The sequence below is a fragment of the Cucurbita pepo genome, chromosome 14, assembly GCF_057944985.1.
Source record: "Cucurbita pepo subsp. pepo isolate OVF chromosome 14, ASM5794498v1, whole genome shotgun sequence".
Lineage (NCBI taxonomy): Eukaryota > Viridiplantae > Streptophyta > Magnoliopsida > Cucurbitales > Cucurbitaceae > Cucurbita > Cucurbita pepo.
Genome location: NC_141811.1, coordinates 12,405,830 through 12,430,944, shown reverse-complemented (window position 1 = coordinate 12,430,944; position 25,115 = coordinate 12,405,830). Strand labels below are relative to the sequence as shown.

General features: G+C 39.5%; 3 protein-coding genes across 5 annotated transcripts; 1 reads left to right on the top strand and 2 right to left on the bottom strand.

The window, feature by feature from the left end:
• Positions 1 to 275: 275 nt before the first annotated feature.
• Positions 276 to 10,493, top strand: LOC111810008 (uncharacterized). Of its 3 annotated transcripts, none has more exons than XM_023696538.2 (21): positions 276 to 617; positions 2,123 to 2,377; positions 2,490 to 2,614; positions 2,722 to 2,766; positions 3,167 to 3,248; positions 3,347 to 3,415; positions 4,007 to 4,177; positions 4,248 to 4,313; positions 4,692 to 4,760; positions 4,880 to 4,942; positions 5,038 to 5,387; positions 6,405 to 6,541; positions 7,596 to 7,690; positions 7,757 to 7,795; positions 7,880 to 7,936; positions 8,293 to 8,394; positions 8,515 to 8,566; positions 8,671 to 8,726; positions 9,217 to 9,281; positions 9,383 to 9,434; positions 9,832 to 10,493. In XM_023696538.2, exons 1-21 carry the CDS (start codon positions 444 to 446, stop codon positions 9,898 to 9,900), a joined length of 2,193 nt encoding a protein of 730 aa, XP_023552306.2. In that variant the 5' UTR covers positions 276 to 443; the 3' UTR covers positions 9,901 to 10,493. The 3 variants fall into 3 exon arrangements, with proteins under 3 accessions (XP_023552306.2, XP_086973884.1, XP_023552307.2); XM_023696539.2 differs by having other exon boundaries at positions 277 to 617; positions 5,098 to 5,387; XM_087117758.1 differs by lacking the exon at positions 4,880 to 4,942 and having other exon boundaries at positions 5,098 to 5,387.
• Positions 10,494 to 11,376: 883 nt separating this feature from the next.
• LOC111809732 (homer protein) lies at positions 11,377 to 14,202 on the bottom strand. The gene is made up of 3 exons (XM_023696132.2): positions 13,744 to 14,202; positions 11,749 to 12,109; positions 11,377 to 11,671 (listed from the first exon to the last, which is right to left on the bottom strand). The coding sequence occupies exons 1-3, from the start codon at positions 14,143 to 14,145 to the stop codon at positions 11,487 to 11,489; spliced, it is 948 nt and encodes a 315-aa protein (XP_023551900.2). The 5' UTR covers positions 14,146 to 14,202; the 3' UTR covers positions 11,377 to 11,486.
• A 2,247-nt stretch (positions 14,203 to 16,449) lies between these two features.
• On the bottom strand, positions 16,450 to 24,794 carry LOC111810602 (N(6)-adenosine-methyltransferase MT-A70-like). The gene is made up of 7 exons (XM_023697331.2): positions 23,413 to 24,794; positions 22,082 to 22,180; positions 19,780 to 19,863; positions 19,306 to 19,661; positions 17,769 to 17,985; positions 17,584 to 17,663; positions 16,450 to 16,907 (listed from the first exon to the last, which is right to left on the bottom strand). The coding sequence occupies exons 1-7, from the start codon at positions 24,658 to 24,660 to the stop codon at positions 16,628 to 16,630; spliced, it is 2,364 nt and encodes a 787-aa protein (XP_023553099.2). The 5' UTR covers positions 24,661 to 24,794; the 3' UTR covers positions 16,450 to 16,627.
• Positions 24,795 to 25,115: the final 321 nt, after the last annotated feature.

Genomic DNA, 25,115 nt, shown 5'->3' with positions numbered 1-25,115 from the left:
AATATAAACTAAAATGAACGGTAAAAGTCAAAATAATATTTAAACCGACTTAATAAAGGGTTATAGTTCAAAACGTCATTTATAAATTAATTTTAAATGACATTTTTAGCTAAAAGATCATACGTTTAAATTCCAACCGAAAACACGAGAGGATTAGGATGAGAGGGGAATACTTCGGTTGGCAACACCAATGGGCCGGTTTGGTCCTTGATGGGCCGGTTTGGTCCTTTGTGGGCCGTTGACACGTCATCACCCTTTAACTCTCTCTATTTGCATCTTCACCCCCAAATCCTCTTCCCCTTTCTCTCTCTACCCCTTCAATGGCGGTCAACGACCTGATACTTTAGCAGTACACCTCGTGACACCTTATTCTCACTGATATTCCACTGTACAGTGGTTTTCCGATCGAAGTTTTTTTGTGGTTGTCAAGTTTGCGTTAGGTTATGGGCAGTATGGGGGGAAGGCAAAGAACTTACAGCGCCAATTCGACTGATTATAAGCTTCTTGAAGAGATTGGTTATGGTGCTAGTGCCACTGTTTTTAGAGCGATCTATACTCCGTCTAATGAAGTTGTCGCCATCAAATGTTTGGATCTTGATCGCTGCAATAGTAATTTTGTGAGTTTTCTCTCTTGTTTTATTGCTCTTTCTGTTGTTTCTGCTCTGAATTGTTGTTAATTAGCTCAATTTTGTGTTTCTGTAATTGCTTAATTGACCTTCCGACTTTGTTTGTTTAAGATCGGGTTTGAGTTGTTATTGATTTGGATAGTTTGTGTTCATGTGGGGATGAAGAGGTGCTTGCTGATTTGCTTAACGCCATGATAATTTGGTACCTTTTACTACATATGTTTTCTTTCATCCTTTTGTGATGTAGGATTTGTTAAATTTCTGTAGTTTTGATCTTTGATATTTGTTGGTGAAATTTCGGGGATATGAGCATAATTGTACACGACAACTTTCGTGGTTTCTCGTGAGGTTAGTTTATGTATATAAACTGAAGTGACTTCAGTTTGACTGTTTCTCGGTTCCATTATTCTTGCGATTGATTCACGCTACACCAGCATGCAAGGAACAGGGGCCTAGTTTTTTACTTTCACAAATATTTAACTAGAAATTTGTAGTACTTTTCTGATCGGAAAATTTGAGCCTTTGAGCTACATGGATATGAATATTACTGAGGAAAATGGATGCTGTGAATGTGGGATATAAATTACGTCAAGAAAAGTTCAGGATGAGCAATATTTCCATTTTCTATTAGGAGTTTCAAGAACGGAGTGACTTTAGCACGGGGTCGGGGTTGAGTTATTCTGAAGGCTGCAAGAAATGTTAGATAGTAGAAACCTAGTCAATATGTTTTGTCAACACCATATTAAATAGAATAAACCAACTTCCCTAAGGAGTGGCTTCTATATTTTCTGCTATCGCAAAACGACCGAAGTTACGAAAATTTCCCCCTAGCTTCTTTAACTTTTTTGATAAGGTAGTATTGTTGGTACATAAGAAAAAGGACGGGAAATGAGCTCATATCATCTGCCTGGAACCCAGGTATAATCAACAACCTTCCAAAGTTTCTCCCAAAGTGACAAGACAATAGAGTGAGTAATTCACTGAAAGTAGGTCTTGGTTTCCATCTCTTGATTGTGAAGTACTTTTTGAAGTGATAATGGTAAAGATATGCAGGGTCCCCTTTTTATATCATCATCGGTAGCTACAAGAGGTTTGTTACATACACTCCAGCCCCTGTCTCTATACATGCATGCGTGCATGCCTATAGGAAGCTAAAAAGAGTTCTACAAAAAACAATTACAAGAAGTAATGGATTACCAATCCAGTTCACAAACAAAAAAAATTATGAAAACCACACTTGGTTGAAGATGGCCCCTTAAAGTTTTTATCACTCACGATGATAATCATATCGGACTCTTTGATGGCCACAAAGGCATTTTGTTTTTAGATTCTGGTTTCTTGCATGCAACATTATTTGGAACCAGTGGATTATTATATTGTGGTTTCTTAATGTAATTTATTGGTGTTTCTCATATTTTTCAGTACCCTTTTCAGATTTCGTTCTCAACCTTCTTTGTTTTAGCTTTAAATGCTTACTCAGAGTCCAATTTTGACAGGATGATATACGTAGGGAGGCTCAAACAATGAGTTTGATAGATCATCCTAACATTGTAAGGGCTTATTGTTCATTTGTTGTTGAACGAGACCTTTGGGTTGTCATGCCATTCATGGCAGAGGGTTCTTGTTTGCACCTAATGAAGACAGCGTACTCAGATGGCTTTGAAGAGGTTGCTATTTGTTCTATCCTGAAAGAGACTCTTAAAGCTTTGGAGTACCTTCATCGCCAGGGACACATACATCGGGATGTGAAGGTCTATTAACTCCATTCACATTAATTCTTGGTTTTGTCCCTTTCCCGCTTCAAGCTTAACCATATAATGAGAAGGCTCTTATTTTATCATCTTTTAATATCTCTGTTTGCAGGCTGGAAATATACTACTTGATAGTAATGGGGCTGTGAAGCTTGCTGATTTTGGTGTTTCAGCTTGCATGTTTGAAACAGGCGATAGACAGCGCGCCAGAAATACCTTCACGGGAACCCCATGCTGGTAAGATTTATTTTTTGGGCGAATACTTTTTAACCTTCTCATGTTTTATTATCACCGAGTATTTACCACCAACAATTCACACTCAACCAATCTAACTTTTTTCTTAGGATGGCGCCAGAGGTATTTCAGCCAGGAACGGGTTATGATTCCAAGTGAGTTTGTTTGATATAGACTTCAGATTAAATATTATCATGCAATTAGTAGGGTTATTCTCACAATGATTCAATAGTTTTTTTTTGTTTCATGTTGTTGAGGATATACTACAGAGTTCTACATCCTTATATCTATTACGTGCTTTTCCAATTTCCATTGGGTCAAGTAATTTTTTTCAAGTTATTGTGTGTGCGAAGAATTTTTTTTTTTATTAATAAGATGAGAAGATACACCACACTATATTTACCCTCTCTTATATGGCTTGTTTGGATCATGAATTTTTTTGGATGAGTATGAATATTAGGATTCTCGTTTCTCTGCCCTTCACTATGGAGTATCAAATTCTCCCAAAAGAATATAGGATGTCCTCTCATCAGTTCCTTTCATTATTATGTGCAGGGCTGATATTTGGTCCTTTGGTATTACAGCATTGGAGTTGGCTCATGGTCATGCACCATTTTCAAAATATCCTCCAATGAAGGTATGTTGACTTGCACATACCTGAGCTTTATCCACAATATTTTTATTTCCACATCTGATAGTTTTTTTTCGTCTCCTTTTCCCTTGTTTTCTTACTAGGTGCTTCTTATGACCATACAAAATGCTCCTCCTGGGCTGGATTATGATAGAGATAAAAGGTTCTCTAAGGTATAGGTGTTTCGTTGGTTTTTTTTTTTTTTTGAATGAACTACTCGGTTATATTAGTATGCTAAATTACTATTATATATTGATGACAAGTTTATTCCTACAAAAATGCTGCTTTTGTTTGAGTATATTTCCCCTATGTGTTCTATGGAGCTTGGGATTATGCTGCCTAATTTTGGGTAGGCTTCCCATTCTAGTTGATGTCAACATTTCTAATGTAGGCCCTAGTTACCTACTATGTTCTAAAGCTTTAGCATTTGTCGGGGTCTAATACTGACTATTGAGATCAAACCAAGCCCACAAAAAAATTGTTTTTTATCTTCCTGTCTTCTGTAGCTTTGATTCATCTACTTATTTATATGTACGTAGCCTGGTTTTCAGCTAATTGTTTATTGTTTGTACGTTCTTTAAACTCAATAATAGATTGATTTTCCTTGTGTGGAAATTCTTTATCTTTATTTAATCGTGCCAGTAATTCCATGTTAGGTCTACTACATATTAAACGGTTACAGGTTGCTGGACCAAAGCCATGAATTGTACTTTGTACATGTTTAATAGATGTATTCTAATTAGAAGATTTCCAGTTGTAATCAGTCTTTTAAAGAAATGGTTGCAATGTGCCTGGTGAAAGATCAAACGAAGAGGCCAACAGCTGAAAAACTTTTAAAGCACTCATTTTTCAAGAATGCAAAGCCTCCAGAGCTTTCTTTGAAGAAACTATTCGCTAACTTGCCTCCACTTTCACATCGTGTAAAGGACCTCCAGGTAACCTCTCTACTGCTTTACAACAATTATGTCATGGATTCCTTAATCTGATGGATTATCTGATATGCAGCTTAAAGATGCTGCCCAGCTAGCCTTAAAAAAAATGCCTTCATCAGAGCAAGAAGCATTATCACAGGTTGTAAATATTTCTTTAAGCCATTTATGCACTCTTAATGGATTTATATATATAAAAATCAGTCCAGTACTGCTTGTTCAAGTTAATTCATTTTTAACTCGAGGAGTGTATCCTATATAATTGGGTTTTTGCAAGCATTTACAGCAAGTGTTGATATTGTCTCTGCGAAGACAGTTAACGGATCCGCATTATCTCTTTCTTTTGTTTGTACCTGGTGGTTTCTTGGTCTATTCTTTTCTACGAATACATTAAAAACAGATCTCCAATTTTTTTCTATCAAGAAAAAGGGGGATTCTTAAACTTTTTTCACCGTGCACAGTTTTTTTTTCGTCTTTTGAACTCTTTCTTACTGGATGTATCACGTCTTGATTTCACCAGAGTGAGTACCAGCGAGGAGTTAGTGCATGGAACTTTGATGTTGAGGATTTGAAAGCCCAAGCTTCCCTGGTAAGTGTCACTTCTCGTTGCTGCGCTATTAACCAATTAAAATTAACTTGATTACGGTTACTGGTCTTTAGTCAGTGAATCTGAATTCTATCCTTGATTTTTTTTATATTTATGAATAGGTGAATAATGATATGGCAGAGATGAAGGAAGAGGAGGAGAGTATAAATTCTTGTAGTGTTAAGGTCTAGAGTTACTAACTCCAACTTTTTCTTTCTACAAGTTCATTAAGTATTCAATCAGTTTTTATGTGCTCATTTGTAGACTTTGTAATTGTCAGGATGCTTTTTGCCCTCAATCTAGTTTGAGGAATTTCAATTCATGTAATGAATCATCTCAGGATGAACATGGAATAGGGGCAAGTGGTCAGGGATTGCCACAAGTGGAGTGCTTGAGCAAAAAGGGAAACTTTATGGAAAATGATATGCTGAAAGGTGGGTTGCCAGAAAAAACTGGATGGAATAGAAACGGAACGAGCACCGAAGCAGAAGCATCTACCTCTGGCCAAGACATTGTACAAGGCAAGCCCAAAACTCAAATGCCAAAAGGTCGTCAAACTCAAAGTGGTCCAATTCTGCCCGGTATTGTGCTCAGTCATTCTTTATCAGAAAGAGTGCGAGGCTCTGAGAGGTTTGTACTTTTGATGGTTTCATATTTGTTAGTCTCAGCATTTGTTCATGTTGCTTCTTGAGATAATTTTCGTACGCATGAGTTATGTTTATAATCTCCTGTACAATTCCTTGTTCCTTTTTCTCATTGCATAAACAGGAATGTACTTCCTACTTCTTACAACGTTTTTGTGCTGATGTAAATCGGGATTAATGCACTAGAATCTAACTTTCATTTTGAAGACAGAAAAATGTCTGCAAACGTCTGCAAACCTTCTACTTGGGACAAAAAAAACCCTGTAGTTTTATCTGTTGTCCTTTCCTGCTGTGTGTCAGCCTCACATCCCTCCTTCCAGTTAAAACCCAATTGGTGCTATATGGATAATGTCATTAAAACGGAAAGAGGATTTTTTTTTTTTTTTTTTTTTTGACGAATAGATTGGTTGCTAGACCTTGGAGTACAATTTGAGTTAAAGAAACAAGAAACATTGTTTATTCTTTTGGCTTCATATTAAACTTGAAAGTGAATAAAAGGGACACCTAAAGGCCATGGAAGCCCTGGCGTAACTTAGGTTATGAAAAAAACCCAATCAATCTTGACTAACTATAAAAGGTTACAGAAGAGTTTGAAAAGGGCGCTCCAATATGAGGCGCTGAGCTGTCTGATATCCCAAAGGACCTCTACAGAAGTTTGTTTGTCAAAAACTTTAGCATTTATTTTTATACCGATTGACATGATGAAAAAAGTTTTAGTAGCACGATAGTAAAGTATTTTAGCCGTATTGTTTAACCACCACCAAGGAAATCTTTGTTAGCCAGTCTGCAATATATCTAGGGATTAATATTTGGTTCATGTTGTTATGAGATTATTAATTTTGAACTATATTTATCCCCCTGATGATCCTGATCTTGGGTTGGGGTGGAACAAGAAGGGATAGAAGAACTAACCACCATTTTCTTAAATCAAGTAGTTGTTTGTTTTTAGCTGGTTAATGCTATGAAAGTTGCAATGATAATTTGTTTCATTTCTGATTGTTAGGTTTGATTCTGAAATTCAACCATCTACTGAAAAAAATCGTCGTGAGGCACGGCAAGCTCCAAGCTTCAGTGGTCCACTAATGCTGCCAAACCGTGCTTCTGCAAACAGCCTATCAGCTCCCATAAAATCTTCTGGAGGTAATGAGGCCATTTAACAAACATAGCTGTTGAGTAGTAGATGTGTTCGAGATCTCATTTTTAATTTTAATTGATATTTAATGTCACATCACATTTGTTCAATCCAATTTTTGTTGCTGCAAAAAGAAACAATATCCTTGACAATTGAATGAGCATCCAACTGATTCATCGATGAAATCATTTTGAAGTCAACAAACTGTTTTGTGCCAATCATTCAGATCCTAAGTTAATCAGTCAAAAGCATAGCATGGATTGCATCTTGGTCTCATCTTGCACACAGACCTCACTTCTATATACTTTAATCTTGTTACAAATTATACGATGACACTTTTATGTAGAAAGGAAACAATATTTCATCTTCTTTTACTCTGATAATTATATCTTCATATATGAAAATGGATTGCATCTTGATTCTTGTTTTATTTTATTTTATTAAAAAAAAAAAAAAGAAAAAAAAGAAACTGGCTTACACCCTCATTTTTTTTTATTCTTTTTATGAAATTTGTTTGACATTTATGCATCTCTTTCAGAAATCAACACAATTGATTTGTTATATGATTAGCTTTGTTTTGACCTGAATTGTTTTGAACTTGTTATTAATAGTTAATACATCACATGTAAAGGTTCTTGGTTGGTGGTAGATAGTAAACACATTTTGAACTTGTCATTACTGCTTGTCATGCTTTAACAACAAGATTGGTTCAGTGATTGATGTATTAACTTCCTTTTAATGGTGTTTAGTAAATGGTGGAAATTGGTTGAAGGAAACAGACAATGTCGTGGATTTGTTAAGCTCATTATTTGGCTCTATGACATTTTCCAATCAGCATAACTATCTAACTATTTGAACCCTAAAAGAAGCCAAGTAAATGGAGAGAAAGCCCTCAAATTTAAATTCAAATTAAACCTAACTGCAATGATGTTTGAAATATTAGAACTGATCTTAATGTCTTGCCCAATCCCCAGCATTCAAGATTTGTATGACCGTGGTCAAATTGTGTTTCCTGCATGTGGACTCTTCTGGCTGTAATTTTTTTTATTCCTCTTGTAACAGGGTTTAGAGATTCAATGGATGAAAAATCCAAAGCTAATCTTGTGCAAATTAAGGGACGTTTTTCAGTGACATCAGAGAACCTAGATCTCGTAAAGGTAAGGTTATACATTTATTTAATTTATTATGCAAACTGACTGGAACTAACTTGAATGCTGGCTTAGGATATTCCATTGAGCACAGTTTCACGTCGGTCTTCACAGGTTCGTTACCATTCTTTGCTAATGACCATTTCTGGGTTAGTTGATGCTCATTTGCTGAATTCTGTTACTTTGATGTGTGTTCAGAACTCGCCTCTACGAAAGTCGGCTAGTGTTGGTGATTGGATATTTGATTCCAAGCAGGTTGGTAAAATGTCCCCGTTTGCTTTCGTCTCCTTATTATTACTCGAATTCAAAAGTATTTTTAGACAAAAAAGTACTTTACATTATGGCCTATGAGTATCATATACCGATGCATTTGTTCCATGGAAAAATCATTTATGTAAAATATGTTTTTTTTTTCTTGCTTCTTGTTGGTTGCTTTGGGGACCTGCTACAAGGTAGTAATTAGAGTAGGTTTGGTTATTTGATTTAAAGGGGGAAAACTTCGTTTTTGTATGCTTCCTATATGAATACTAAAAGCGGAGTCAAGTTTCCATGGCAGTCATCGAATAAACTAACCTTTGCTATCTCTGTGCTACTATTTTTTTGGTTCTCAGTCTGTCAGCCAACCCCCTAAGGAGTCTTGCAACACCAACTTGCCCACATCAATTCTTTTGCCTCATCTCCAGAATCTTTTCCATCAGACCTCAATTCAACAGGTAAAGTAACATTAAAACTATGGCCGACTTTTGTATTCGGTCTCCTAAATTAATCCTGGCACCAAAGAAATTTGTTGACAACTTCAGTCGTTAAGAAATAAGCTTTTCTTTTGATTTCAGGATCTTATAATGAACTTATTGAATAGCTTGCAAACAGCAGACGTGGTTGATGGTAAGTAAAAATAGTTTTATAGGATGGCTGACGATGATCTTATTATATTAATAGGGTTCCTTGCCTAACGTGAGTGATATTTTTTCCCCTCTAAATACTACTAGCTACTCAAAATGGAAAGTTGCCTCCTTTGCCTCGAAACTCAGAGAACAATGGAATTGTAAGTGCAATCAATTTACAATTTTTATACCTTCAATTATATACTTGGTTCTTTCGCCATTTTGCCCATGTGGTTGTGTTATGTGATGTAACGACCCAGATCCACCGGTAGCAGATATTGTCCTCTTTGGGCTTTCCCTTTCGGGCTTCCCCTCAAGGCTTTAAAACGCGTCTGCTAGGGGAAGGTTTCCACACTCTTATAAAGGGTGATTTGTTCTCCTCCCCAACCAATGTGGGACATCACATATGATTGATGGAAAAAGTTGCTCTTACGACCTTACCAACGATGGAATATCTGTCGATATATCTGTAAACTGAAGAGTTCGACATCGATATTAACGATTAATCGATACCTCCGATATCTTCTATAGATCACACAAAACATAAAAAAGAATATCATCTGATAATCTCTTATTGGAAAATGAATGCAAGTAGATTAGATAGGTGTGGGTATAAAGAATCTCACCCTGAAGAGATCCTCCTTTTGGCAGGCTGAAACAGCAGCTGTTGAGAGAGAGCGTTTACTGATGCGGAAAGTCTCTGAACTTCAAGCTAGGTGGGTTTTCTACAAATTTATTATGAATATTTTTCCAGAATTTCCTTGAACAACTAATTTTATAGATGTATATATTTCATTGGAATCCCTCTTCTTTCCAGAATGACCCATTTGACCTATGAATTGACCGCTGAAAAGTTGAAATACATTCAAGTGAGTTCTCCAAGCTTTTACCTTCCTTTGAATTAATGTTCAGTCTCATTGCTTGAGTAACTCATAAGTCGAAAATTCTTATATGTAGGGCATGTTTGAGAGCAATTTTGAAATTGTTAAAGGCACTTTGTCGTGTTCAAAATTAATTTAAACAATTTTTATATGATCAAAATTGACTTTGAATGATTCCAAGGCATATTTGGAGATGTTAAAATCAACTTGTCATGTTCAAAATGACTCCCGAACATGCTTTTAATCATTCAAATCAATTAAATGTGTGGTTTTACACTTTGATTCTGATTCAAGACATGTTTGAAAGTGATAACAAGTCATTTTAAACGTTCCAAAATCACTCATAAACATGCTTCGATATTGATGTTCAATTTTTGGTCTGTAGTTACAAGAGCAGTTCAACTCGACTTCTGGTCAGGAAGAAAATGAGATCAAGAGGGAAGAAAATGTCTGAGTAACGCACGTCCTGTGCTACGATTACTGTAAAGTACACCGCTACATATACATCTGGGAGAGAAATAATTATGCAGTAAATTGTTTCTGGACATTCAACTCTTTGGAGAATGTCTATTGTTGGCATATGTTAATAGCTCTGTTGTTGAGGCGAAGCCAGCAACCATTTTTCTCATTCTCCCATCGCCATCTTCATTTGGTTCTTCAGAGTTCGCATAATTCAGGTCAGTTGGAGTTCATCCCTAAATACTACGTGGCAATCAGCTCCAAAAACTCCCATCTTGTTATTGTCTGAATGGCCAAGAGATGGAAGAAAAAGATAAAAGAAAAGCCCTTAGAGAGCTTTATTTGTGAATCGGGCCTCTTACATTTATATTTATTATTTGTTCATATGTAATAATGAATTATTATTTCATTTCCAAGGACCCAAAACAAGAAGCTTGCAAAAGCAGGCTGTTCCTTCCTGTTTTTGTGTCAACATATATTCCTATTGTGTTTTTGAGATATCAAAAAGTGGTTGTTTTGTATAACAAAGTTTATAATGTTAGGCCTTAAAATGGTTCAAAACTAATACATCCCTGGTGTTGATGAACACTACAGCTCTTGCATTTGGGTCGCCTTTTATTTCTCTAAATTTCTGCTATGCATGCATTTTTAGGGCTTAGAATGGTCCAATTTGAAACTAACTCTAAATTTCCTTAACCTAAGTGCATGTTATCTTATATTTTAATATAGAGTTGAGCTTGATCAAAGCAATTTTGCTATAGTGCCTTTTTAAAATATACATTTGATCGAACTTACTTTCGATATCATGTCGATTTTTTCAACCGTATTACTCTAAGGATAACTTATGAATACAGGGACCATGATTTGAACTCATTTCTTTTAGTTATTTACTATTTACTTGACTTGCATGGACCATTAGGTCGATTCATAGAGCTTGCTATATATATATATATATATATATATATATATATAACTGTTTGGTTCAACTACAACTTTCAATTTGAACTCATTGGTTGATGAGATTCTTCAAGCCACTTTTAATCTTGTGAGTACCCTACTAAGAACAAAGTTCTATATTCAAAGTGATTCCAAAAGCTTCAATACAAACCTAAAAGTGACTATTTATATATAGCCCTATAAGAAAATAAGACAAATAACTAATTAATTCAACATTAACGTCTAACTAATATGAGCTAAATTATACACTTATCTAATATTTCTCCTACCTCGGAGAGGTATAAAGATTCCTCCTAAAATCTAATAGGATGAATGGTTAAGGTCCATTTTGGAATCAAATTGGTCTTCCTGAATAATCCTATCATGTATCAAAACTTCCCTTTCATTAGTCTCTATGTAAAGTTTTGCTTAATCGTTCATTTATCTTTTCTTCTTTCTTCCACCCGTCCATTTCATTGGTGACATAACATTTCAAGAATAACACAATGCTTACTGATCAGATTTCTAAGACATGTTTCATGTAAATAATAGGTCGTGTTGTTATCGTAGCCCGATGGCCCAGGGAGTTGGATAACATGAACTAAGTTTAATCTTCTTGAGATGAAGTTCATATCCAAATGACCCTTATACTGATTTTCTTATAGGAAAAGGGCTTAATAACCTCATCTTGAAACAGAATTCCAGTGCAACAGCAGCAGAAATAAATATATAAAGGTTTTCAGATACATACACAGCAGCATCAGTGACATGTGATGAGAAACTCTCAGCATTAAATTCCAGAGGTACTCCACCATCTAGTGTTGCAAGACCTGCATTTATCAACAATATAACTTCCTCAATGGATTTAGATAACTCAATTCTTTATTCAAGACGCTATTTTTCATACCTTTAACGAAACCGAAAGCGGCAGATGTTCCAGTCTTGAGCTGAATATTATCCAAGTCTCTCCTTATTGTGTATCGGAATGTAACTCCAAACAAGGCACAGCTAATAAAGGTGATTGCCGTAGGGAGTGCAAGCTGAGAAATGCTGGTCACTTGATTAAGAAAGATAGGCAGCCCTGCAAGTGTGCCAACAATGGCTGATATGGACGCTGCTTTTACAGATTCCAATCTCTCTTCATCTCTGTCAATTCCTCCGTCTTCCTCGTCTCTTTTTGCATTTCCACCCTCGCTTTGTGAGAGAGAGCGCTCGGCCTCCTCGATCATCCCTCTTGCCTCCAATATCTCCTTTTGACATTCTTCAATCTTGAATGAGCAAAGTGACCCAGATGTTACTGTTATTTGTAGTTGACAACAATATTATTGTCACTTGGAAACAACACTTATAATTCACTTCGATAAGTGATGGATTTTGGTTGCTACCCAGCCTATAGGTTATAAAACAGTTCAAAATGGTCGATTGAGGAGGGTTACTAGGCTATTGGGTCCTTCCTCAAATGAAAAGGTAATAAAAATTGGCTTAATTTTGCACGGGATCAAATATGGTTGACCATTTCCTTTTCCTCACTTGAATCAACCACGAGTTCACGGTCTCTCAGCTGAAATTTTGTGAGATCCCACATCGGTTGGGGAGGAGAACAGAACTTTCTTTATAAGTGTGTGGAAACTTCTCTCTAGCAGACGCGTTTTAAAAACCTCGAGGGGAAGCCCGAAAGAGAAAACCAAAAGAAGACAATATCTGCTAGCGTTAAGCTTGGGCAGTTACAAATGGTATCAGAGCTATACATCGGGCGAGTACTCCACAAAATTCGTGCCCCTTTAGGGAAGGAAACAATATCTGCGAAAGTGTATAGTCATAAGCTCCCAACCAATTACGGGTGGAATCTGCTAGGCGAGTGGGGAAATAAAGCATATTATCTCTTTCTGTTAGCAAGGAGGGTGGACATGAGGCGGTGTGCTAGCAAGGACACTGGGCCCCGAAGGGGGGTGGATTGTGAGATTCCACATCGGTTAGGGAGGAGAACAAAACATTCTTTATAAGTGTGTGGAAACCTCCCCTAGCAGATGCGTTTTAAAAACCTTGAGAGGAAGCCCGAAAGAGAAAGCCTAAAGAGGACCATATCTGCTAGCGGTGGGCTTGGGTGGTTACAAATAGTATCAGAGCTAGACACTAAGCGGTGTGCCAGCAAGGACGCTGGCCCCGAAGGGGGATGGATTGTGAGATTACACATCGGTTGGGGAGGAGAACGAAACATTCTTTATAAGTGTGGAAACCTCTCCCTAGCACATGCGTTCTAAAAACCTCGAGGAAAAGCCCGAAAGAGAAAGCCAAAAGAGGACAATATCCGCTAGCGGTGGGCTTGGGCTGTTACAAATTTGCTATAATAATTGTTAACGCATACATACCATACAAGCAAGGATTCCCATTTCATTAAATACAATTCAAAACAGCCACGAACAAAAGAAATTAGCAAAATGCACACCCTACAGCAACCTCAATTTCTTGGTTTGCATTCAAACAGATTCAACAAGAGTACGAAAGAGATTGATTAACAAACTTCTGAAGCTTCGTTTTCAGGGAGTTAATATAATCCTTGATTCCTAGAGCATCCTCACAGGCAAATTACAAAAGAGTGTTTTATCACACAACAAGAATATGTAACAGATTAATTAAACAAACCGCGAGTTGGTTAATATAATCCTTGAATCCTAGAGCATCCTTGATTTCTTGGTTTGCATTAAGATAGATAATCAAAGAAAGAACACTTCATTGCATAACAGGAGTATCAAGAGATTAACAAACCTCCGAAGCTATGTTTTCAAGCTGGCTAATATAATCATTGAATCTAATAGCATCTCAGGTTCTCGGTTTGCACTTAAACAGATAACAAAGGAGTGCTTTGTCGCACCAAGAAATTAATTAGAGATTAATTAAATACCTCCGATGCTCTACTTTCGAGCTGGTTAATATAATCCTTGAATCGTTTGAGCTCCAGTTCCTGTTTCTCGATCTCAGCCAACTGCCTTTTGGCGATTTCAACTCTCATCGACGCCTTCTCCAAGCCATCGAGCAAACTCCTATTCTCTTCCTTGTTCAAAAGTTCTTCAATCTGCTCACCGACCATACTGGACAAAGCATTATTCAAATTGACATTGTTTTGAGCTTCATCGTTCGATTCCGAGATACATTTCACGATTTTGAGACGCGGTGTTGAAAAACCTAAAGGTTTGTGCGAGATGATCATGGAGGAAGGGTGTGATTTGAGAAAGTTTGTAGAGATTGCGGAGAGATGAATTGGATTTGAAGGAGAAAGAAATGAGTGCTGAATTGTTGCAGACATTTCTTCCTTTCGTTGGCTTATCCGCTCTCGCCTATGCTGCAATGGGGACGATAATTCGCCTATGCTGAATTATATATATATATATATATATAGATATATATATATATATTTATTTATTTATTTATTTATTTATTTATTATTATTATTATTATTTTTTTACAATACAATTATATATATATATTAATTTTTTTCTTTTATACCTTCGAGAAGATCATTCCTTCCCAGATCCTTATATCTTGAGTTTCATTCTTATCAATCTAAATTAGGCCCTTGCTCGGGGTCGGGCATGATTTTCGATCAAGCAACCTCATTTATTCTTGTGTGCGAGTTCGTATCGCCAATGAGCTATAGTAAGTGTTTTACGTAGCATTTTACTTTTATTAAATAAAAAAACCTTTAAATAAATGATCCGTTGTGAGATCCCACGTCGAGTAGAGAAGATAACAAAACATTTCTTACAAAGGTGTGGAAACCTCTCCCTACCATACTCGTTTTTAAAATCGTGAGGCTAACGACGACATGTAACAGACCAAAGCGAACAATATTTATAAGCAGTGAGTTTGGGTTGTTACAAACGATATCAAAGTGAGACACTGAGCGGTGTGTCAACGAGAATGCTAGACACCAAGAAGGTAGATTGTGAGGGCGCTAGGCCTTAGGGTGGATTGTGCTTGATGTATGTCAGCAAGGATGCTAGACGCCCAATGAGGTGGATTGTGAGGGCGCTAGAGTCCAGGGTAGATTGTGCTTGGTATGTGTTAGCGAGGATGCTAAGCCCCCAAAGAGGTGGATTATGAGTACGCTAGGCTCCATAGTGGATTGTGAGATCTCATATTTCTTATAGAAAAGAAATGCTTCCTTGTAAGCGTGTAGAAACCTCTCCCTAACATACTCGTTTTTAAAACCATGAGGCTAACAACAACACGTAACAGACCAAAGCGAACAATATCTATAAGCAGTGGGCTTGAGCTATTACAAACAATATCAAAGCCAGACATTGAGCGATGTGTCAGCAAGGACACTAGGCACCAAGGAGGTAGATTATGAGGGCGCTAAGCCTTAGGGTGGATTGTGCTTGATGTGTGTCAACGAGAATGCTAGACTCTCAAGGAGGTGAACTGTGAGGGTGCTAGTCCCCAGGGTAGATTGTGCTCGGTATGTGTCAGTGAGGATTCTAAACTCCCAAAGAGGTGGATTGTGAGTACGCTAGGCCCCAGAGTGGATTGTGAGAAGAGGAATGTTTCCTTATAAGCGTGTAGAAACCTCTCCCTAACATACTCGTTTTTAAAACCGTGAGGCTAACAACAACACGTAACGGACCAAAGCGAACAATATCTATAAGCAGTGAGTTTGAGCTGTTACAAACGATATCAAAGCCAGCAGTGTGTCAGCGAAGACGCTAGGCACCAAGGAGGTAGATTATGAGGGTGCTAGGCCTTAGGGTGGATTGTGCTTGATGTATGTTAGCGAGGATGCTAAATTCCCAAAGAGGTGGACTGTGAGGGCGCTAGGCCCTGGGATAGATTGTGCTCAGTATGTATCAGCGAGGATGCTAAGCCCCCAATGAGGTGGATTGTGAGTACGCTAGGCCCCATAGTGGATTGTGCAATCTCATATCTCTTATAGAAGAGCAATGCTTCCTTATAAGCGTGTAGAAACCTCTCCCTAACATACTCGTTTTTTAAACCGTGAGGCTAACGACGACACGTAACAGACCAAAGCGAACAATATCTATAAGCAATAAGTTCAAGCTATTACAAACGATATCAAAGCCAGACACTGAGCGGTGTGTCAGCGAGGACGCAAGGCACCAAGGAGGTAGGCTTTAGGGTGGATTGTGGTTCAAGGAGGTGGACTATGAGGGCGCTAGGCCCCAGGGTAGATTGTGCTTGGTATGTGTCAACAAAGATGCTAAGCCCTCAAAGAAGTATATTGTGAGTACGCTAAGGCCTATAGTGGATTGTGAGATCTCATATCTCTTATAGAAGAGGAACGCTTCCTTATAAGCGTGTAGAAACCTCTCCCTAATAGTAAAATTTTGAGGCTGACAACTATACGACAGACAATATCCATCAGTAGTGGGCTTGAAATGGGTTTGAGCTGTTACATCTGAACAATCCGAACCAACCTAACCTAAAAAAATTTATGCGAATTCCAACCCAACTATGACACTTATACGACGGGCAATATCTATCAGTAGTGGACTTGAAATGGGCTTGGGCTGTTACATCTGAACCATCTGAACCAACCTAACCTAACATAACCTAGGAGAATTCCAACACAACTATGTTCGACAATTTAACATTTATGAAAATATTAAAACTTTTAGAATAATTCCAATTTAATTGGAAGATGACAAAATTCTCTAATCTTATACAAAATTATATCAACTAACATCTTGCTTCTCATTTCAGAACTACAACAAAATGATACAGAAACGAGACAAAAGCTGATGTAGTTATAAATTAGTGGGGGTTTTGATTCAGTTACCCGTGTCAACTCCTACTGTCATGGCTTTATCTGGGGTACCTGCGGCTGCATATGGTACCTCGGGAATTGTAGGGTCCCCATATGCTGGCTTTGGTGGTTCTGATACTGCAAAGGGGCTCCTGAGTTGGGCAGCCCCAGAGTCCATGTCCATTGAAGCCCTTGGAGGGGACGCCGGTTGGACCTCCACGTTTGGATATGCAGCCTTGAACCTTGCTCTTAGTCCTTCATCAACCAATCGAGCTCCACTCAATTGATTGCCAAGAGATATCCAACTGAAAAAACAATTCAACGAAGAGTTTAAGGAGCAATGATATGATCGAGTTCGAACTCGAAGTAGAAAGAACATTTATTATAACAGTCCGAGCTCACCGCTAGCATATATTGTTATCTTTGGACTTTCCCTCCAAGTTTTTAAAACGCGTTTGCTAGGGAAAGGTTCTCACACCCTTTTAAGGAATGTTTCGTTCTCCTCCCCAACCAATGTGGGATCTCACAATCCACCCCCTTTCGTTGGCACTCGTTCCCTCCCCGCCAATCCACCCCTTTCAGGGTTCAGCCTCTTAGCTGGCATATTGTCCGTTGTGTGGCTTTGATACCATTTGTAATGGTCCAAGCCCACGCTAGCAGATATTATCCTCTTTGAGATTTCCCTTTCGGGCTTCCTCTCAAGGTGTTTAAAATGCATCTGCTAGGGAGAGGTTTCCACACCCTTATAAAGAATGTTTCGTTCTCCTCCCCAACCGATGTGGGATCTCACAAATATCACCAGCAGCCACCAATTTGCAAATGCATTTGTGGAATGTGAACGAGTACGTGTATAAACAATGAATTCATGAGTTTTTTGAGATCATAATGCATGCGATCGCTATAATTTCATCTCTTGAAAGATACTCATTTGAACGTCTACGAAACGAAAATTATGGTAATGATAATATAAACGAAATATACCCCGCATGAGTGTTGTGCATCCGAGCAAACAATTCTAGCTTCCTTGTTCTTGGACTTATCCTCTCAAGCAAAGGGTACATCTGCAACGACACGTAATTATAAAGTATAAACGTCAATATTTCGAACTCGGGGACTTTTGGAGCAAAAAACCGATAGATAAGTATTGCAAGAGATAGTATACTGACCTCATCCGGTTTACGACTTGTTTCCCGAACCTCGGCAACAACAACATCTGTATCAATATTCCTGTTAACTTCTGGGTTACCCTTTATTCCAACAAGGCAATGCTCCTTGCTATGATTGAGCCAATGGCCTGTCCGCCCTGTTCTAATAATTCTTTGAAGTTGATTTGTCTTAACCCATATAAGCTCCTCAACACGCTTGTATCCCCATAGTTCTAAACTGCAAAGGCAAGGTTATATGCTTGTGAACCAAATTAAATATAAAAATTCAGCATAAACACATTAATGATTGTTCAGAAAGAATATATAGATGTGATACGGTTGGTGAGGAGAACGAAACACCATTTATAAGTGTGTAGAAACCTTTTCTTAGCAGACGCGTTTTAAAGCCTGGAGGAAAAGCCCAAAAAAGACAATATCTGCTAGCAGTGGGGCTTGAGTCGTTACAAATAGTGTCATAGCCAGACACCGGGCGATGTGCCAGTGAGGAGGTTGTTCCTCGAAGGGGGTAGACACAAGGCGGTGTGCCAGTAAGGACGCTGGCCCCGAAGGGTGGTGGATTTGGTGGGGTCCCACATCGATTGGAGAAAGAAACAGAAACAAATGCCAGCGAGGACGCTGGGCCTTGAAAGGGGGTGGATTGCGATATCCCACCTCAGTTGGGGAGGAGAACGAAACACCCTTTATAAGGGTGTGAAACCTTTCTCTAGCATACTCGTTTTAAAGCCTTGAGGGAAAGCCCAAAGAAGACAATATCTGCTAGTGGTGGGGCTTGAGTCGTTACAAATGGTATCAGAGCCAGACATCAGGCAATGTGCTAGTGAGGAGGCTGTTCCCCGAAGGGGGGTAGACACGAGGCGGTGTGCCAGTAAGGACGCTGGCCCCGAAGGGGGGTGGATTTGGTGGGGTCCCACATCGATTGGAGAAAGGAACAAGTGCCAGCGAGGACAGTAGGTCCTGAAAGGAGGTGGATTGTGATATCCCACATCGGTTGGGGAGGAGAACGAAACACCCTTTATAAGGGTGTGAAAACCTTTCCCTAGCAGATGCGTTTTAAACCCTTGAGGGAAAGCCCAAAGAAGACAATATCTACTAGCGGTGGGGCTTGAGTCGTTACAAATGGTATCAGAGTCAGACACCAGGCGATGTGCCAGTGAGTAGGTTGTTCCCCAAAGGGGGGTAGACACGAGGCGGTGTGCTAGTAAGGATGCTGGTCCCCAAGGGGGGTGGATTTGCGGTGTGCTAGGACGCTGGGCCCTAAAAGGGGGTGGATTGTGATATCCTATATCGGTTGGGGAGGAGAACGAAACACCCTTTATAAGGGTGTGGAAACCTTTCCCTAACAGACGCGTTTTAAGGCCTTAAAGGGAAGCCCAAAGAGAACAATATCTGCTAGCGGTGAGTTTGGATCGTTACAATATATGTATGTTAATTGAACAAGATCGAACATCCCCGAAGAGGCTATATATCAAGCAAGATCAGAAAGAACATATCAAACAGGAATCATTATACCCAACAACAATAAGAAGTGAAAACCTACCATTCTCTTCCAAGTTCCATTGCACGTCCAGTGACCCAAAGAAAAATCAAACCATCAGTCTGTAATGCAGGAACGTTAAGGTTGCGCATTTCGTCATCCGCCATTGTCCCGTAAGGCAATTCCATATGGATATCCCACGGTGGATCAGCCATAATCACTCCAAATTGCCCCAAAATATCCATTCTAAAATTACGAATATCACAGTTAATCCATTGCGATTCACCAAGTTCCACTTCGGAACAATATTCAGCTCGTTGAGGCTTTAGCGGTTTCGGAATAGATATAGATCCAGCTCCAATCAGCATCGGTGGCACATCTTGAATTGGATCGAGCTCGTAATGAACATACTTGCATGTCTGGGAAGAATGCAATGTAGCTTTATCATTAACACATTGATCAATACATCTATGTCCCCAAACATTGCGTGGTATTGATATTTCATTGCCATATGATCCATATGAAATAAATATTTACCTTCATGTGCCGACAAGTATCAAGAAAAGAGCAGTCACCCAGATTAATGTCTGTATGTGGTGCGATTATTCGCCGAAAATGAACCTGCGAAATATTTAGGAAATAATTAGAGAGACTAATATATTCGTTTAGGACGTGTCGAACATTGTAACACGGTGAAATAAGTTGGAGAATTCATACTTAAATAAGAACAATTACTTTTTCTCATGTATGGAGACAAGATGATAAAAGTATTGATATAATTAAATTTACTGCATCCCATGAGCTTAAACAAGTAGTTCGTGGCACCGCACGAAGGAGTATTGGAGTTTATTTCAAAGAGTCAGTTCGTTAATGGGCATAAATAGGCAACTAAAGTTGAACCACACGTTTCATCCCACTAGGCTTACTGGAACGAGTTCAACTGACTTGAGGAACATATGTCTAAGGGGGTTTGGGGGTTGATGTGAGATACCACATTGGTTGGAGAGGGACGAAGCATTCCTTATAAGGGTGTAGAAACCTCTTCCTAGTAGACACGTTTTAAAATTTTGAGAGGAAGCCCTTTAAGGGAAAGTCCATAGAGAACAATATCTACTAGTGGTGGGTTTAGGTTGTTACAAATGGTATCAGATACAGACACGGGGCAATGTGCTAGCGAAGACGTTAGGCCTCCAAGAGGGGTGCATTGTGAGATCCAACATAGGTTGGAGAGGGAAACGAAGCATTTCTTATAAGGGTGTGGAGAGGGAAACGAAGCATTCCTTATAAGGGTGTGGAGAGGGAAACGAAGCATTCCTTATAAGGGTGTGGAGAGGGAAACGAAGCATTCCTTATAAGGGTGTGGAGAGGGAAACGAAGCATTCCTTATAAGGGTGTGGAAACCTCTCCCTAGTAAACACGTTTTAAAATTTTGAGAGGAAGCCCTCTAAGGGAAGTCCATAGAGAACAATATCTACTAGTGGTGGGTTTAGGCGGTTACAAATGGTATCAGAGACAGACATCGGGTGATGTTCTAGCGAAGACGTTGGGCCTCCAAGAGGGTGGATTGTGAGATCCCACATAGGTTGGAGAGGGAAACGAAGCATTCCTTATAAGGATGTGGAAACCTCTCCAATAGTAGACACGTTTTAAAATCTTGAGGGGAAGCCCTCGAAGGGAAACGAAAGCCCAAATAGAACAATATTTTCTAGTGGTGGGCTTAGGCGGTTACAAATAGTATCAAAGACAGACGTCAGGCGGTGTGCTAGCGAAGACGTTGGGCCTCCAAGAGGGGTGGATTGTGAGATCCCACATAGGTTGGAAAGGGAAACAAAATATTCTTTATAAGGGTGTGGAAACCTCTCCCTAGTACACACGTTTTGAAACTTTGAGGAGAATCTCTTTAAGAGAAAGTCCAAAGAGGACAATATCGGTGGAAACCTCTCCCTAGTACACACGTTTTGAAACTTTGAGGAGAATCTCTTTAAGAGAAAGTCCAAAGAGGACAATATCGGTGGAAACCTCTCCCTAGTACACACGTTTTGAAACTTTGAGGAGAATCTCTTTAAGAGAAAGTCCAAAGAGGACAATATCGGTGGAAACCTCTCCCTAGTACACACGTTTTGAAACTTTGAGGAGAATCTCTTTAAGAGAAAGTCCAAAGAGGACAATATCAGTGGAAACCTCTCCCTAGTACACACGTTCTAAAACTTTGAGGAGAATCTCTTTAAGAGAAAGTCCAAAGAGGACAATATCGGTGGAAACCTCTCCCTAGTACACACGTTTTGAAACTTTGAGGAGAATCTCTTTAAGAGAAAGTCCAAAGAGGACAATATCAGTGGAAACCTCTCCCTAGTACACACGTTTTGAAACTTTGAGGAGAATCTCTTTAAGAGAAAGTCCAAAGAGGACAATATCGGTGGAAACCTCTCCCTAGTACACATGTTTTGAAACTTTGAGGAGAATCTCTTTAAGAGAAAGTCCAAAGAGAACAATATCGGCTAGTGGTGGGTTCGGGAACACTGGGATGATATAAATAACACAGGGATATAGGGATATATAAATAATTTAGGGGTGGATTTTGGAATCAGAAATCAATGAATTGGGATAAAAAAATGCTCCTATATTGTTTTCCTTTCATTTGTGGTCAAAATGCAAACTAGTTTCAATCATAAGCATCACTTTCCTAATGATCAAATCCATTTCTTAATAAAAACAAATAAAAAAAAAATCAGCATTCACAGCAATAATTTGAGAATAAAGATCAGAACAGCTCCACCCAGAATCAAGAACTTGGAATTATGGAAACATGTCGCTATTATAAGGAAATATTTGTACGAACCTTCTCGCATGCGATAAACGAGCCAGATTGACGCCGACAGTCCTCTTTTGTCAAGGACGAGCAGTATTCCTTCAGTTGCGAACCACCTTTAGTTTTAAACTGGAGCAACAATTAATAGAGAGTGAAGATTTATTAGAACGATAAGCAGTAAATGATAAAGGTTGCTCCTCTCACTCCATTATGTGTGCTTGGGAGGGGGCTTGAAACCAAGAACTTCTATAACATAAATGATAAGAACATAGAAATTTGGAATCCATGAACCTAGATTTACATCATACTTTACAGCAATGTCTATGTGCTTAAAACGAGGGATTTCTATAGCAAAAACTTGAATCCATGCCACAAAAAAGCAGCTAGATTTACGGTGAGATCCCACATCGGTTGGGGAGGAGAACGAAGCATTCTTTATACGGGTGTGGAAACTTCTCTCTAGTAGATGCGTTTTAAAAACCTTGAGGGGAACCCCGAAAGGGAAAACCCAAAGAGGACAATATTTGCTAGCGGTGGGTTTGGGCCGTTACAAATGGTATCAGAGACAGACATTGGGCGATGTGCCAGCAAAGACGCTGAGACCCAAAGGGGGGGTGGACACCCGATGGTGTGCCAGCGAAGACGCTAGGCCCCGAAGGGAGGTGAATTTTGAGATCCCACATTGATTGAAGAGAGGAACGAGTGCCGGCGAGGACGCTAGGCCTCGAAGGAGGTGGATTGTGAGATCCCACGTCAATTGGAAAGGAGAACGAAACATTCTTTATAAGGGTGTGAAAACCTCTTCCTAGCAGATGCATTTTAAAAACCTTGAGGGGAAGCCCGAAAGGGAAAGCCCAAAGAAGACAATATTTGCTAGCGGTGGGCTTGGGTCGTTACAAATGGTATCAGAGCCAGACATCGGACGGTGAGCCAACGAGAACGTTGAGCTCCGAAGGGGGGTGGACACCCAACGGTGTGCCAGTGAGGACGTTGGCCTCAAAGGAGGACGGATTGTGAGATCCCACATCGATTGAAAAGAGGAACGAGTGCCAGCGAGGATGCTGGGCCCTAAAGGGGGTGGATTGTGAGATCCCACATCGGTTGGTGAGGGGGAATAGAACATTGTTTATAAAGGTGTGGAAACCTCTCCCTAGCAAATACGTTTTAAAAACCTTGAGGGGAAGCTTAAAAGGGAAAGAGAACAACATCTGCAAGCGGTGGGCTACGGTCGTTACATTTACATCGTGCTTTTTAATATGCGCTCAAAACCAATGACTTATCTAACCTACACAGTAGAAACATAACAAAATTTGAATGAAGCCAAGCTTTACCATCATACTTATAAAGCAAAATCTATATACCTTTGAAGCCACAGCAGTTTCCCTAGCAGTTGGCCGGTGAATGAGGTCCAAAAGCTCCTCACCAGTCTTAGACTTTTGTATTTCTTTAAAAGACTTCTTGCTCAACAAGGCCTCAAGATCTTTCAGTTCATCCTCATCAGTTTTAAGCTTCTGTGGCATTGAAATGGGGCCAGCCATGGCTGCATTTGGCCCCATCAATGGTCTGTGCAATGGTGGGAGTCCCATCCCTCGAGCCATCCCCATCATTCCCATCATCCTAGGCGCACCCCTTGTCCCAGCCATGGCACCTGCTGGTCCACTCGCCGGAAACATGTGTGTCAGTCCCTGCATATTGGGATCTCCATGCCCCATCCACATCTCCGGTATTGGCCTTGGCATTGGCCCTCCCATCCCAAACACGCCGCCATGAACATCCACACCACCACCACCGCCACCGCCGCCGCCCATCACTTGTTGATTCTGTTTATGGCTCGAGTTACCCTCTCCCAAACTCGATTCCTGCAATTGAAAATTAGCACTCTCAGGCAGTTCCTTCATGAGCCGAGTTCGATCAATCCCCAACACCATAACTCGAGACTTCCCACTCACCACAAACTCCTCCAACTCAACCCCACCGCAATCCTCCGCCATCGACCTCAAAGCCATCTCCACCGCCAGTATCGCACCAGAATCGCCACCTAATTCCCTCAACGCTGCCTTCTCCGCCGTCGTAGCCTTCTGATCATTCTCCAATTTCCTCAACACCGTCGAAGAATCAATCGCCGTAAAAGGCACCCGTTCGAGTAAACTAACCGCCACCATCGACCGCACAACCGACAAAGGGCTTCCACTATCATCCATCGAAAACTTCCCGCCGTCCGTTTGGCGAGCTCGCTTCCGATCGGGATTCGATTCCGAGTACGCCTTCGCATTTTGATTCTTCTGAATCCCGGGTTTCGCTTCGCCAGAAGAAAGAGGATTAAGGCGGGTTTTGTGGGGTATAGAGTTAGTAGCCATCAAAGGGTATTTAGAGGGTTTGTTTTTGGGTTCAGAAAGAGCTGGTGTAGGAGCAAAGGGGCGGCCATTAAAGGAGGTTACAACCTTGAGAGAGAGGTCGAGGGAAGAGACGAGATCAGGAACCAGTGCTTCAAGAGAAGAGAGGAGCTCCAACTGGTTCGAGTGTTGGGCTAGAATGCGAGCTTCGAGCTGTTGACGCTTGTCTTTGATGGTCGCTATGCTGTCTTCCATGGCTTCTGGTTGGGATTCCATGTTTATCAGCTCCGAGCTCGAATGGAACACCAGACCCGAAGGACAACAAATGGTTCGAGATTTGGGTTTTTCGCAGCGGGAGAGACGGAAGAGACGGAGAAGGGAAAATTAACTAAATTAAATTTTTGTTATTTGAATATAAATTAATGAAACAAATTTGAATATAAACTATCGAAATAATTTTTTTTTCAAATTATTTTAAAAAAATAGATTAAATTAATAAAGATTAGAAATATCCTTATCTAGATAAAAAGATATTTTTAAATTTTTTCTTTTAATTTTAAAGATAATATTCAAATTTTTTAAAATTTAAGAGTATTTTTAGATAAATAGTATTTTTATTAATTTAGTGTAACAGCTCAAGCCCATCGCTTACCGATATTGTAGCCCGTTCTGTCAGTCTCGAAGTTTTAGAACGCGTCTGTTAGGAAAGGTTTTCACACACTTATAAGTAA

Bases quoted from the DNA above. Each gene is read 5' to 3' on its own strand.
- LOC111810008 (XM_023696538.2), top strand. From the start codon at position 444: ATGGGCAGTATGGGGGGAAGGCAAAGAACTTACAGCGCCAATTCGACT. The intron at 6,542-7,595 runs GTAATGAGGCCA...CTCTTGTAACAG, and splicing joins TCCCATAAAATCTTCTGGAG to GGTTTAGAGATTCAATGGAT. The intron at 9,435-9,831 runs GTGAGTTCTCCA...TTTGGTCTGTAG, and splicing joins AAAAGTTGAAATACATTCAA to TTACAAGAGCAGTTCAACTC.
- LOC111809732 (XM_023696132.2), bottom strand. From the start codon at position 14,145: ATGTCTGCAACAATTCAGCACTCATTTCTTTCTCCTTCAAATCCAATT. The intron at 12,110-13,743 runs GTATTTAATTAA...TGCTCATTCAAG, and splicing joins TCGAAAGTAGAGCATCGGAG to ATTGAAGAATGTCAAAAGGA. The intron at 11,672-11,748 runs GTATGAAAAATA...TGATAAATGCAG, and splicing joins CGCTTTCGGTTTCGTTAAAG to GTCTTGCAACACTAGATGGT.
- LOC111810602 (XM_023697331.2), bottom strand. From the start codon at position 24,660: ATGGAATCCCAACCAGAAGCCATGGAAGACAGCATAGCGACCATCAAA. The intron at 19,662-19,779 runs GTAAATATTTAT...CATTCTTCCCAG, and splicing joins ATACTTGTCGGCACATGAAG to ACATGCAAGTATGTTCATTA. The intron at 17,986-19,305 runs GTAGGTTTTCAC...TTGCCTTTGCAG, and splicing joins ATGGAACTTGGAAGAGAATG to TTTAGAACTATGGGGATACA.